This window comes from Atractosteus spatula (genome assembly GCF_055471065.1).
Source record: "Atractosteus spatula isolate fAtrSpa1 chromosome 10 unlocalized genomic scaffold, fAtrSpa1.hap1 SUPER_10_unloc_1, whole genome shotgun sequence".
NCBI classification, from domain to species: Eukaryota; Metazoa; Chordata; class Actinopteri; order Semionotiformes; family Lepisosteidae; genus Atractosteus; species Atractosteus spatula.
In genome coordinates, this window is record NW_028296612.1 from 6,247,330 (window position 1) to 6,261,165 (window position 13,836).

Consider the following 13,836-nt stretch of genomic DNA (forward strand, 5'->3'; position numbering starts at 1 on the left):
CTGAGACTCTGCAGGCTTTCGGATCAAGGGGACATGTCTCTGCCGTCCTGTCCTCCTGTAACCGGCTCTCTCGACAGACGCGCTCCCTCCTCTGGACCGACTCCGGGAAATCAGGTGGTTTCTGTTACTATGGGGACTCAGGCTGCCCTCTGCTGTCCATCCGCTGGAACTGCAGCCTCTCTGCGGCCAGGCGGTGCTGGAGCGCCCTCCTGTGGACACTGTGAGTCAGGACAGCCTGCGCCGAGAGGCGCGGTGCTGGAGCGCCCTCCTGTGGACACTGTGAGTCAGGACAGCCTGCGCCGAGAGCCGCGGTGCTGGAGCGCCCTCCTGTGGACACTGTGAGTCAGGACAGCCTGCGCCGGGAGCCGCGGTCTGGGGGAGAATCGCGGTGCTGTATTTTTACCCTGATCTCACTGGGCTGTATTGCACTGTACTGTGTTTTTACCCTGCTCTCACTGGGCTGTACTGTGTTTTTACTCTGATTTCTCTGAGCTGTACTGTGTTTTTACCCTCATCTCACTGGGCTCTACTGTGTTTTTACTCTGATCTCACTGGGCTGTACTGTGTTTTTACCCTGATCTCACTGGGCTCTACTGCACTGGACTGTGTTTTTACCCTGATCTCACTGGGCTCTACTGTGTTTTTACCCTGATCTCACTGGGCTGTACTGCGCTGTACTGTGTCTTTACCCTGATCTCACTGGGCTGTACTGTGTTTTTACCCTGATCTCACTGCACTGTACTGCGCTGTACTGTGTTTTTACCCCGATCTCACTGGGCTGTACTGTGTTTTTACCCTGATCTCACTGCACTGTACTGCGCTGTACTGTGTTTTTACCCTGATCTCACTGGGCTGTACTGTGTTTTTTCTGATCTCACTGGGCTCTACTGCGCTGTACTGTGTTTTTACCGTGACACAGCAGTCTGAGACTCTGCAGGCTTTCGGATCAAGGGGACATGTCTCTGCCGTCCTGTCCTCCTGTAACCGGCTCTCTCAACAGACGCGCTCCCTCCTCTGGACCGACTCCGGGAAATCAGGTGGTTTCTGTTACTATGGGGACTCAGGCTGCCCTCTGCTGTCCATCCGCTAGAACTGCAGCCTCTCTGCGGCCAGGCGGTGCTGGAGCGCCCTCCTGTGGACACTGTGAGTCAGGACAGCCTGCGCCGTGAGCCGCGGTGCTGGAGCGCCCTCCTGTGGACACTGTGAGTCAGGACAGCCTGCGCCGAGAGCCGCGGTGCTGGAGCGCCCTCCTGTGGACACTGTGAGTCAGGACAGCCTGCGCCGAGAGCCGCGGTGCTGGAGCGCCCTCCTGTGGACACTGTGAGTCAGGACAGCCTGCGCCGTGAGCCGCGGTGCTGGAGCGCCCTCCTGTGGACACTGTGAGTCAGGACAGCCTGCGCCGAGAGCCGCGGTGCTGGAGCGCCCTCCTGTGGACACTGTGAGTCAGGACAGCCTGCGCCGAGAGCCGCGGTGCTGGAGCGCCCTCCTGTGGACACTGTGAGTCAGGACAGCCTGCGCCGTGAGCCGCGGTGCTGGAGCGCCCTCCTGTGGACACTGTGAGTCAGGACAGCCTGCGCCGAGAGCCGCGGTGCTGGAGCGCCCTCCTGTGGACACTGTGAGTCAGGACAGCCTGCGCCGTGAGCCGCGGTGCTGGAGCGCCCTCCTGTGGACACTGTGAGTCAGGACAGCCTGCGCCGAGAGCCGCGGTGCTGGAGCGCCCTCCTGTGGACACTGTGAGTCAGGACAGCCTGCGCCGTGAGCCGCGGTGCTGGAGCGCCCTCCTGTGGACACTGTGAGTCAGGACAGCCTGCGCCGAGAGCCGCGGTCTGGGGGAGAATCGCGGTGCTGTATTTTTACCCTGATCTCACTGGGCTGTACTGTGTTTTTACTCTGATCTCTCTGAGCTGTACTGTGTTTTTACCCTCATCTCACTGGGCTCTACTGTGTTTTTACTCTGATCTCACTGGGCTGTACTGTGTTTTTACCCTGATCTCACTGGGCTCTACTGCACTGGACTGTGTTTTTACCCTGATCTCACTGGGCTCTACTGTGTTTTTACCCTGATCTCACTGGGCTGTACTGCGCTGTACTGTGTTTTTACCCTGATCTCACTGCACTGTACTGCGCTGTACTGTGTTTTTACCCTGATCTCACTGGGCTGTACTGTGTTTTTACCCCGCTCTCTCTGGGCTGTACTGTGTTTTTACCCTAGACTCTCTGGGCTGTACTGTGTTTTTACCCTAGACTCTCTGGGCTGTACTGTGTTTTTACCCCGCTCTCTCTGGGCTGTACTGTGTTTTTACCCTAGACTCTCTGGGCTGTATTGTGTTTTTACCCCGCTCTCACTGGGCTGTACTGTGTTTTTACCCTGCTCTCACTGGGCTGTGCTGTGTTTTTACCCTGCTCTCACTGGGCTGTACTGTGTTTTTACCCTGCTCTCACTGGGCTGTACTGTGTTTTTACCCTGCTCTCACTGGGCTGTGCTGTGTTTTTACCCTGCTCTCACTGGGCTGTACTGTGTTTTTACCCCGCTCTCAGTGGGCTGTACTGTGTTTTTACCCTGCTCTCACTGGGCTGTACTGTGTTTTTACCCCGCTCTCACTGGGCTGTACTGTGTTTTTACCCCGCTCTCACTGGGCTGTACTGTGGTTTTACCCCGCTCTCTCTCTCTCTGAGAGACACACAGGTTCTCAGACAAACCGAAAGCGAAACCAGTCTCCCGCGCAGCGCCGGAGCAGGCGACCCGGATCAGTATCGACGGGGACGCCCGCGAGCAGAGACGCACGGAGCCCCATCTCTCTCCTCGGAGCAGCGCACCCCGAAACCGCTCGCGACGCGCCGGCCATGTCGGACCCCGCCACGATCTACAGGCTGACCCTGCTCGCGCTGTGGGGCCTGGCCGCCGGTGAGCTGGAGAGTCACCCCGCCCGTCCGGGGCAGAGAGACAGGGGGGCAGAGGGGCAGAGGGGCAGGAGACAGGGGGGCAGAGGGGCAGGAGACAGGGGGGCAGCTCCCGGGCCCGGCGCGCCGCTCGTTAGCGAGGGTGTGCGATTGTGTAGCGAGTGTGTGTGTTCGTTTTACTGCGTGTGCGACTCCCGGAAGTGTGTAGCGAGTGCTGTATCCTGCGAGCGACTGTGTACAGTGTGTGTCTTGTATCGTGAGTGTGACTGCAGGAAGTGTGCAGTGTGATTGCACTGTGTCCTGTGCGCGATTGGGTAGTGTGTGTTGTGCTGTGTGTAGCGTGTGTGTGCTTGTGTAGAGGGTGTTGTGCTGTGTGTAGCGTGTGTGTGCTTGTGTAGAGTGTGTTTTGCTTTGTGTAGCGTGTGTGTGCTTGTGTAGAGGGTGTTTTGCTCTGTGTAGCGTGTGTGTGAGATCTGGGAAAGTACCCTGCTGTCCGGCAGTGTTTCAGCACAACAGAAAAGCGAAAGTAACATCACCCCTCTCTCTCTCAGTGTGGATTAACGCCTCTCAGTGTGTATTAACCCCTCTCTCTCTCAGTGTGTATAAACCCCTCTCAGTGTGTATTAACCCCTCTCTCTCTCAGTGTGTATTAACCCCCCTCTCTCTCTCAGTGTGTATTAACCCCTCTCTCTCTCTCAGTGTGGATTAACGCCTCTCAGTGTGTATTAACCCCTCTCTCTCTCAGTGTGGATTAACGCCTCTCAGTGTGTATTAACCCCTCTCTCTCTCAGTGTGGATTAACCCCTCTCTCTCTCAGTGTGTATTAACCCCTCTCAGTGTGTATTAACCCCTCTCTCTCTCTCAGTGTGTATTAACCCCCCTCTCTCTCTCAGTGTGGATTAACGCCTCTCAGTGTATATTAACCCCTCTCTCTCTCAGTGTGGATTAACCCCTCTCTCTCTCAGTGTGGATTAACGCCTCTCAGTGTGTATTAACCCCTCTCTCTCTCAGTGTGGATTAACCCCTCTCTCTCTCAGTGTGGATTAACGCCTCTCAGTGTGTATTAACCCCTCTCTCTCTCAGTGTGTATTAACCCCTCTCAGTGTGTATTAACCCCTCTCTCTCTCTCTCAGTGTGTATAAACCCCTCTCAGTGTGTATTAACCCCTCTCTCTCTCAGTGTGGATTAACCCCTCTCAGTGTGTATTAACCCCTCTCTCTCTCAGTGTGGATTAACCCCTCTCAGTGTGTATTAACCCCTCTCTCTCTCAGTGTGTATAAACCCCTCTCTCTCTCAGTGTGGATTAACGCCTCTCAGTGTGTATTAACCCCTCTCTCTCTCAGTGTGGATTAACCCCTTTCTCTCTCAGTGTGTATTAACCCCTTTCTCTCTCAGTGTGGATTAACGCCTCTCAGTGTGTATTAACCCCTCTCTCTCTCAGTGTGTATTAACCCCTCTCAGTGTGTATTAACCCCTCTCTCTCTCAGTGTGGATTAACCGCTCTCAGTGTGGATTAACCCCTCTCTCTCTCAGTGTGGATTAACCCCTCTCAGTGTGGATTAACCCCTCTCTCTCTCTCTCAGTGTGTACTAACCCCTCTCTCTCTCTCTCTCAGTGTGTATTAACCCCTCTCTCTCTCCCTCAGTGTGTGGGTCCAGATGTCCGGTTCTGGAGTGCTGGTATGTCCAGGAGAAAGCGGGTCGAGGTGGGGGGTTCCCTGCTGCCATGACCCAGGAGAAATCTCTGCTGTACGTCAGGACCGAGCCCGACCCGGTCGGACCACAGCAGAACCCCCCCTCTGACATCGACCCCAAGAGAATCTACTACGTCACAGGTCAGTACCGAGGCAGAACCGGGCCTGAGGGGGAGGGCTGAGAGGGGTCTGCAGGGACAGAACCGGGCCCAGCTGGACCTGCGGATCAGCCGATCAATAGCAGCTGCTGAGCCCCTGTCCCAGTCTGCTGGTGAACCCTGACTGACTGACATGTCTCCTGTCTCCTCTCTCCTGTCTCTCTCCCCTCTCTCTCCTCTCTCTCCCCTCTCTCTCCTGTCTCTCCTCTCTCCTCTTTCTCCTGTCTCTCTCTCCTCTCTCCCCTCTCTCCTCTCTCTCCCTCTCTCTCCTCTCCCCTTTCTCCCCTCTCCCCCCTCTATCCCCTCTATCCCCTCTCTCTCCTCTCTCTCCTGTCTCTCTCCTCTCTCTCCTGTCTCTCTTGTCTCTCCCCTCTCTCTCCTGTCTCTCTCTCCTCTCTCTCCTGTCTCTCCTGTCTCTCTCTCCTCTCTCTCCTCTGTCTCTCTCCTCTCTCTCCTGTCTCTCTCCCCTCTCTCTTCCCTCTCTCTCCTGTCTCTCTCGTCTCTCCTGTCTCTCTCCTCTCTCTCCTCTCTCTCCTGTCTCTCTTGTCTCTCCCCTCTCTCTCCTGTCTCTCTCTCCTCTCTCTCCTGTCTCTCCTGTCTCTCTCTCCTCTCTCTCCTCTGTCTCTCTCCTCTTTCTCCTGTCTCTCTCTCCTCTTTCTCCCCTCTCTCTCCTGTCTCTTCTCTCTCCTCTTTCTCCTGTCTCTCTCTCCTCTCTCCCTCTCTCTCCTCTCTCTCTATCCCCTCTCCCCCCTCTCCCCCCTCTCTCTCTCCTCTCTCTCCCCTCTCTCTCCTGTCTCTCTCCCCTCTCTCTCCTGTCTCTCTCGTCTCTCCCCTCTCTCTCCTCTCTCTCCCCTCTCTCTCCTCTCTTTCCCCTCTCTCTCCTGTCTCTCCTCTCTCCTCTTTCTCCTGTCTCTCTCTCCTCTCTCTCCCCTCTCCCCCCTCTATCCCCTCTCTCTCCTCTCTCTCCTCTCTCCTGTCTCCAGACGCCAGCGCCTCTCTGTGCAGCCCCTCTCTGCGGGCTGCGGAGGGCGCTGTGGAGAAGCCGCAGTGTGAGGTCAGCCCGTTCCTGCCCCAGCCCGCCCTGGTGCGCTGGGCGGCCCCCCTGACGGCCGCGGGCTCCAGCCCCGCCCACCTGCGGGCCGACTGGCTGTCCGCCGCCCTGCGGGGCCTCCAGGGCCAGCTGGTGCTGTCCAGCCTGCTGCGGGCCCCCTCCGCCAGCGACCAGGCCTCCGGTGAGAGCCGCCGCCGTGAGCCCCTGCTCTGCCCCCGGCTTCCGCAGCACAGCGGGGCGGCCTGTTCCCCACCCCCACTACTCTCTGTGTACAGGACTGCCTCCTGTCCTGGCTGGAGGAGCTCACCCAGCTTGTTCCCCATCCCCGCCCCCCTCAGTGTACAGTAGAGGCTCCTGTCCTGACTGAAGGAGCTCATCCAGCCTGTTCCCCACCCCCACCCCCCTCTGTGTACAGTAGAGCCTCCTGTCCTGACTGGAGGAGCTCTCCCAGCTGTGTCTGGAGAGAAGCCAGGGTATCGTCTTCAACCACAGGGCTGGGCAGCTTGTTCCCCACCCCCGCCCCCCTCTGTGTACAGTAGAGCCTCCTGTCCTAACTGTGTCTGGAGAGGAGCCGGGGTGTCAGCTTGTTCCCTGCCCCCGCCCCTCTCGGTGCTCAGTGCCCTCTCTCCCCCCCCAGTGGTGCTCAGCGTGTACAGCCGCAGCCCGGTGGTGCGGACCCGGCTGGGCGCGCCGGCGCTGCTGGACTGCGGGTTCTGGGCGCGGCCCGGCTCGCCGCTGTGGGGCGCGGGCTTCGCGGTGGAGTGGCGGTACCAGTTCCGCGGCGAGGGCCGGCTGGTGCTGGCGTACGACGGGCGGGGCGACCGGCTGGAGGAGGCGGAGCGCGGCGCCGAGCTGGACGCGGCCGAGGCCCACCGGACCGGCAACGTGTCCCTGCGTCTGGGCGGCGCCGAGGTCCGGCACGCCGGCACCTACATCTGCACCGTCTACCTGCCCTACCTGCTGGCCCAGGTGGCCATGGAGCTGGAGGTCCTGGGTACGAGCCGGTCTGACTGTCTGACTGTGTGTGTCTGTCTGTCTGTCTGACTGACTGTGTGTGTGTCTGTCTGTCTGTCTGACTGACTGTATGTGTGTCTGTGTCTGTGTGTGTGTGTGTGTGTCTGACTGACTGTGTGTGTGTCTGTGTGTGTGTGTGTGTCTGACTGACTGTGTGTGTGTGTCTGTCTGACTGACTGTGTGTGTGTGTCTGTCTGACTGACTGTGTGTGTGTCTGTGTGTCTGTCTGACTGTGTGTGTGTGTCTGTGTGTGTGTGAGAGTGTGTGTGTCTGACTGACTGTGTGTGTGTCTGTCTGACTGTGTGTGTGTGTCTGTGTGTGTGTGAGAGTGTGTGTGTCTGACTGACTGTGTGTCTGTCTGTCTGACTGTGTGTCTGTCTGTGTGTCTGACTGACTGTGTGTGTGTGTCTGTGTTTGTGTGTGTGTGTGTCTGTCTGACTGTGTGTGTGTCTGTGTGTGTGTTGTGTCTGTGTGTGTGTCTGTGTGTGTGTCTGACTGACTGACTGTGTGTGTGTGTCTGTCTGACTGACTGTGTGTGTGTCTGTCTGTGTGTCTGACTGACTGTGTGTGTGTCTGTGTGTGTCTGTGTGTGTGTGTCTGACTGACTGACTGTGTGTGTGTGTGTCTGTCTGACTGTGTGTCTTTGTGTGTGTGTCTGTCTGTCTCCCTGTTTGTCTCTCTCTCTGTGTGTCTGTCTGTCTCCCTGTCTCTCTGTCTCTCTCCCTGTCTCTCAGACAGCCTGTCTCACCCCTGCCCGTCTCTCTCTCTCTCCCTCAGAGCCCCCCGCCCTGCTCCTCTCCCCCTCTCCTCTCTGGGCTCTCCCGGGCCACTTGGCGCCGGTCCAGTGTGAGGCCAGCGGCTTCTTCCCTCTGTCGCTGGAGCTGCAGTGGGAGTTCCGGCCCGCGGGGGGCGCCAGAGAGGCGCTGGCGCTGTCGGGGGCCACGGTGTCGGGGCACAGGCAGGGCCGGGCCGGCACCTTCACCCAGACCAGCCGGCTGGAGCTCGACCTGGGCAGACTCGGCCTGGAGCACGGCGGGCAGCTGGTGTGCGTGGCCAAACATGAGGGGGGCACACGCCGGGCCAGCGTGACCCTGAACATCGCAGGTACCGATTAACACCCTCCTTAATGAGCCAGCGTGACCCTGAACATCGCAGGTCCCAATTAACAGCCTCCTTAACGAGCCAGCGTGACCCTGAACATCGCAGGTACCAATTAACACCCTCCTTAACGAGCCAGCATGACCCTGAACATCGCAGGTACCAATTAACACCCTTCCTTAACGAGCCAGTGTGCCCCTGAACGTCGCAGGTACCGATTAACACCCTCCTTAATGAGCCAGTGTGCCCCCTGAACATCGCAGGTACTGATTAACACCCTCCTTAACGAGTCAGTGCGACCCTGAACATCGCAGGTACTGATTAACACCCTCCTTAACGAGCCAGTGCGACCCTGAACGTCGCAGGTACTGATTAACACCCTTCCTTAACGAGCCAGTGTGCCCCTGAACATCGCAGGTACCGATTAACACCTCCTTAACGAGCCAGTGCGACCCTGAATGTCCTTGTTCCTGCTGTGGTTAACTGCCCACTCTGTGAGCAAGTCACACCCTCACAGCGCCCCCTGCCTGTCGGTGTGAGTCAGTGAGTCAGTGAGTGAGTGCTGGGGTGCGAGCGGCCCTCACAGCGCCCCCTGCCTGTCGGTGTGAGTCAGTGAGTCAGTGAGTGAGTGCTGGGGTGCGAGCGGCCCTCACAGCGCCCCCTGCCTGTCGGTGTGAGTCAGTGAGTGAGTGCTGGGGTGCGAGCGGCCCTCACAGCGCCCCCTGCCTGTCGGTGTGAGTCAGTGAGTCAGTGAGTGAGTGCTGGGGTGCGAGCGGCCCTCACAGCGCCCCCTGCCTGTCGGTGTGAGTCAGTGAGTGAGTGCTGGGGTGCGAGCGGCCCTCACAGCGCCCCCTGCCTGTCGGTGTGAGTCAGTGAGTGAGTGTTGGGGTGCGAGCAGCCCTCACAGCGCCCCCTGCCTGTCAGTGTGAGTCAGTGAGTGAGTGCTGGGGTGCGAGCGGCCCTCACAGCGCCCCCTGCCTGTCGGTGTGAGTCAGTGAGTCAGTGAGTGAGTGCTGGGGTGCGAGCGGCCCTCACAGCGACCCCTGCCTGTCGGTGTGAGTCAGTAAGTCAGTGAGTGAGTGCTGGGGTGCGAGCGGCCCTCACAGCGCCCCCTGCCTGTCGGTGTGAGTCAGTGAGTGAGTGCTGGGGTGCGAGCGGCCCTCACAGCGCCCCCTGCCTGTCGGTGTGAGTCAGTGAGTGAGTGCTGGGGTGCGAGCGGCCCTCACAGCGCCCCCTGCCTGTCAGTGTGAGTCAGTGAGTCAGTGAGTGAGTGCTGGGGTGCGAGCGGCCCTCACAGCGCCCCCTGCCTGTCGGTGTGAGTCAGTGAGTGAGTGTTGGGGTGCGAGCAGCCCTCACAGCGCCCCCTGCCTGTCAGTGTGAGTCAGTGAGTGAGTGGTGGGGTGCAAGCGGCCCTCACAGCGCCCCCTGCCTGTCGGTGTGAGTCAGTGAGTCAGTGAGTGAGTGCTGGGGTGCGAGCGGCCCTCACAGCGCCCCCTGCCTGTCGGTGTGAGTCAGTAAGTCAGTGAGTGAGTGCTGGGGTGCGAGCGGCCCTCACAGCGCCCCCTGCCTGTCGGTGTGAGTCAGTGAGTGAGTGCTGGGGTGCGAGCGGCCCTCACAGCGCCCCCTGCCTGTCGGTGTGAGTCAGTGAGTGAGTGCTGGGGTGCGAGCGGCCCTCACAGCGCCCCCTGCCTGTCGGTGTGAGTCAGTGAGTGAGTGCTGGGGTGCGAGCGGTCCTCACAGCGCTCCCTGCCTGTCGGTGTGAGTCAGTGAGTGAGTGCTGGGGTGCGAGTGGCCCTCACAGCGCCCCCTGCCTGTCAGTGTGAGTCAGTGAGTGAGTGCTGGGGTGCGATCGGCCCTCACAGCGCCCCCTGCCTGTCGGTGTGAGTCAGTGAGTGAGTGCTGGGGTGCGAGCGGCCCTCACAGCGCCCCCTGCCTGTCGGTGTGAGTCAGTGAGTGAGTGCTGGGGTGCGAGCGGCCCTCACAGCGCCCCCTGCCTGTCGGTGTGAGTCAGTGAGTGAGTGCTGGGGTGCGAGCGGCCCTCACAGCGCCCCCTGCCTGTCTCCGCAGGCGTCGGCGGCCCCACAGTGGAGGACTCCATGGCCATGGTCGCTGTGGCCCTGCTGCTGTACGGCCTCATCAAGATCGTCAGCTGGACCCTGAAGACCACAGGTCTTTATCGGCTCGTTGTCCATCGCCTTGTCATTCCCAGTGTGTGTGACCTCATTCACACTGTCCCAGTGTGTGTGACCTCATTCACACTGTCCCAGTATGAGTGTGTGTGACATCATTAACACTGTCCCAGTGTGTGTGTGTGTGACCTCATTCACACTGTCCCAGTGTGTGTGTGTGTAACCTCATTCACACTGTCCCAGTGTGTGTGTGACCTCATTCACACTGTCCCAGTGTGTGTGTGTGTAACCTCATTCACACTGTCCCAGTGTGTGTGTGTGACCTCATTCGCACTGTCCCAGTGTGTGTGTGTGTGTGTGTGACCTCATTCACACTGTCCCAGTGTGTGTGACCTCATTCGCACTGTCCCAGTATGAGTGTGTGTGACATCATTAACACTGTCCCAGTGTGTGTGTGACCTCATTCACACTGTCCCAGTGTGTGTGTGTGTGACCTCATTCACACTGTCCCAGTATGAGTGTGTGTGACCTCATTCACACTGTCCCAGTGTGTGTGACATCATTAACACTGTCCCAGTGTGTGTGACCTCATTCACACTGTCCCAGTATTAGTGTGTGTGACATCATTAACACTGTCCCAGTGTGTGTGACCTCATTAACACTGTCCCAATATTAGTGTGTGTGACATCATTAACACTCTCCCAGTATGAGTGTGTGTGACATCATTAATACTGTCCCAGTGTGTGTGACCTCATTAACACTGTCCCAGTATGAGTGTGTGTGACATCATTAATACTGTCCCAGTGTGTGTGACCTCATTAACACTGTCCCAGTATGAGTGTGTGTGACATCATTAATACTGTCCCAGTGTGTGTGTGATGTCAGAGGTGTCTGGGCAGTGGTGAGCCTCAGGGCTGCCCTGTGTCTCTGCTGGCGCTGACTGTGTGTCTGTCTGTCCACAGACTCCAGTGTCCCGGAGGAGCCGGAGAAGGTAAGACTGACCCTCACACGCTCGCTCACTCCCTCTCTCACCTCTCCTTTCACCCCTCTCTCTCACTCTCCTCTCACCCCTCTCTCTCACTCTTCTCTCTCCTCTCACCCCTCTCTCTCACTCTCCTCTCTCCTCTCACCCCTCTCTCTCACTCCCCCTCTCTCTCACTCTCCTCTCTCCTCTCCCCCCTCTCTCTCACCCCTCTCTCTCACTCTCCTCTCTCCTCTCACCCCCTCTCTCACCCTCTCACTCCTGTCAAGCCTCAGTGTCTCCTCACCTCTGTCTCACTCTCTCTCAGAAGCAGGAGTGATCGCAGGCGGACAGACTCCTCTCTCCAGGTGAGTGAGTCACACACACACTCACACTGCTTTAAAACACACACACTCCTCACACACACACTCACACTGCCTTACAACACACACACTCTTCACACTCATACTGCCTTAAAACACACACACTCCTCACACACACACTCACACTGCCTTAAAACACACACACTTCTCACACATACACTGCCTTAAAACACACACACTCCTCACACATACACACTGCTTTAAAACACACACACACACTCCTCACACATACACACTGCTTTAAAACACACACACACACTCCTCACACATACACACTGCTTTAAAACACACACACTCCTCACACACTCACACTGCCTTAAAACACACACACTCCTCACACATACACACTGCTTTAAAACACACACACACACTCCTCACACATACACACTGCTTTAAAACACACACACTCCTCACACACTCACACTGCCTTAAAACACACACACTCCTCACACATACACACTGCTTTAAAACACACACACTCCTCACACTCACACTGCCTTAAAACACACACACTCCTCGCACACACACTCACACTGCCTTAAAACACACACACTCCTCACACACACACTCACACTGCCTTAAAACACACACACTCCTCACACATACACTGCCTTAAAACACACACACTCCTCACACATACACACTGCTTTAAAACACACACACACACTCCTCACACATACACACTGCTTTAAAACACACACACTCCTCACACACTCACACTGCCTTAAAACACACACACTCCTCACACTCACACTGCCTTAAAACACACACACTCCTCGCACACACACTCACACTGCCTTAAAACACACACACTCCTCACACACACACTCACACTGCCTTAAAACACACACACTCCTCACACATACACACTGCCTTAAAACACACACACTCCTCGCACTCACACTGCCATAAAACACACACACTCCTCACACACACACACTCCTCACACACACACACTGCTTTAAAACACACACACTCCTCACACATACACACTGCTTTAAAACACACACACTCCTCACACACACACTCACACTGCCTTAAAACACACACACTCCTTACACACACACACACACTGCTTTAAAACACACACACTCCTCACACACACACACACTGCCTTAAAACACACACACTCCTCACACTCACACTCCTCACACACACACTCCTCACACTCACACACACACTCCTCACACACACACACACACACACTCCTCACACACCACCTGATCACACGAGCACAGCCGTCGTCACCATCGTCATCGTCACCACACAGCTGGCCCGGTGTCCCCTCACCTGCCCCGTCTCTCTCGGTCTCTCTCCTTCCAGACCTTCCAGAGGAGAACGCCAGGCTCGTCTCACTCTCCGGGAGAGTGTGTCTCACACTGACTGGAGTGTGTGTACAGTGTGAGAGAGTGAGAGTGTGTACAGTGTGAGAGAGAGTGAGTGTGTGTACAGTGTGTGAGAGTGAGAGTGTGTACAGTGTGTGAGAGAGTGAGTGTGTGTACAGTGTGAGAGAGTGAGAGTGTGTACAGTGTGTGAGAGAGTGAGTGTGTGTACAGTGTGTGAGAGTGAGTGTGTGTACAGTGTGAGAGAGTGAGAGTGTGTACAGTGTGTGAGAGAGTGAGTGTGTGTACAGTGTGAGAGAGTGAGAGTGTGTACAGTGTGTGAGAGAGTGAATCGTTTTGTTTCGGTATGACAGTATACGCAGAACGGACTCTTCCATTTCTTGTGTGCGTGGGGGGAGGGAGCTGTACTGTGACAGCAGGCAGGGATGTTCATGAAAACAATCGCTGTATCTCTCCAGCCTCTCAACATGCTCTCTAGACAATCAAGGCAAGATCACGGTTTCACGCTGAGAAACGCCCCTCACCCGCACCGCTCCTGTGCTGCACTAGACTGTGAACATCCCTCCTGCTCTGGCGGTCGTGGGCAGGTCCGCCGGCGCGCCCCAGCTCAGCTCAGCTCAGCTCAGCTCAGCTCAGCTCGGCTCGGCTCCGGCCTGAGTCGGTGGTGATCTCCGGCCTGCAGCTGTCCCCTCCGATCGAGACCGTGCGTCACAAGGGGGGGACCGTAATTCCCGGCGGCCGGTTGTCGGGGGGACAGGGCTGAGGCGACGCGCGCGCTCTCTCTCTCTCATCAGAGGCCCAGTGTAATTAACCCTTCCTGCTGTGTCCTTGGCTTCGGAATGTCACGGGATTTTAGTGTTGCTTGCCGAGCGAGTGGTCTAATAAAGGTTTTGTTCTTTGATCCGAGTCCCGCGCCCTCTGTCTGTGCGGTTTGGAGTCCTATTCACAGGGGCTGTTCCTGCTGTACTGGCGCCGGCCGAGCCCAGATTAATCACACGGGCCTGAGGGGCCCACAGGCGTCAAGCGGCCTGCCTGGTTTGGGCCGGCGGGCTCGATTCTGGAACGGGAGACCTCCCCCGTGGAGTCTGCGCGTTCCCCTCGAAAG

At 57.5% G+C, this 13,836-nt stretch overlaps 1 protein-coding gene across 3 annotated transcripts; it reads left to right on the forward strand.

Annotated features, from left to right (window-relative positions):
* The first annotated feature begins 1,794 nt into the window (after positions 1–1,794).
* On the forward strand, positions 1,795–13,632 carry tapbp.1 (TAP binding protein (tapasin), tandem duplicate 1). Of its 3 annotated transcripts, none has more exons than XR_016086230.1 (9): positions 1,795–2,905; positions 4,547–4,735; positions 5,736–5,984; positions 6,441–6,797; positions 7,595–8,023; positions 9,983–10,084; positions 11,007–11,035; positions 11,334–11,373; positions 12,712–13,632. XR_016086230.1 is itself a non-coding variant. In XM_088908292.1 (9 exons), exons 1-8 carry the CDS (start codon positions 2,845–2,847, stop codon positions 11,343–11,345), a joined length of 1,326 nt encoding a protein of 441 aa, XP_088764418.1. In that variant the 5' UTR covers positions 1,795–2,844; the 3' UTR covers positions 11,346–11,373; positions 12,712–13,632. The 3 variants fall into 3 exon arrangements, 2 of the variants coding, with proteins under 2 accessions (XP_088764418.1, XP_088764419.1); XM_088908292.1 differs by having other exon boundaries at positions 7,595–7,921; XM_088908293.1 differs by having other exon boundaries at positions 7,595–7,921; positions 13,190–13,632.
* Positions 13,633–13,836: the final 204 nt, after the last annotated feature.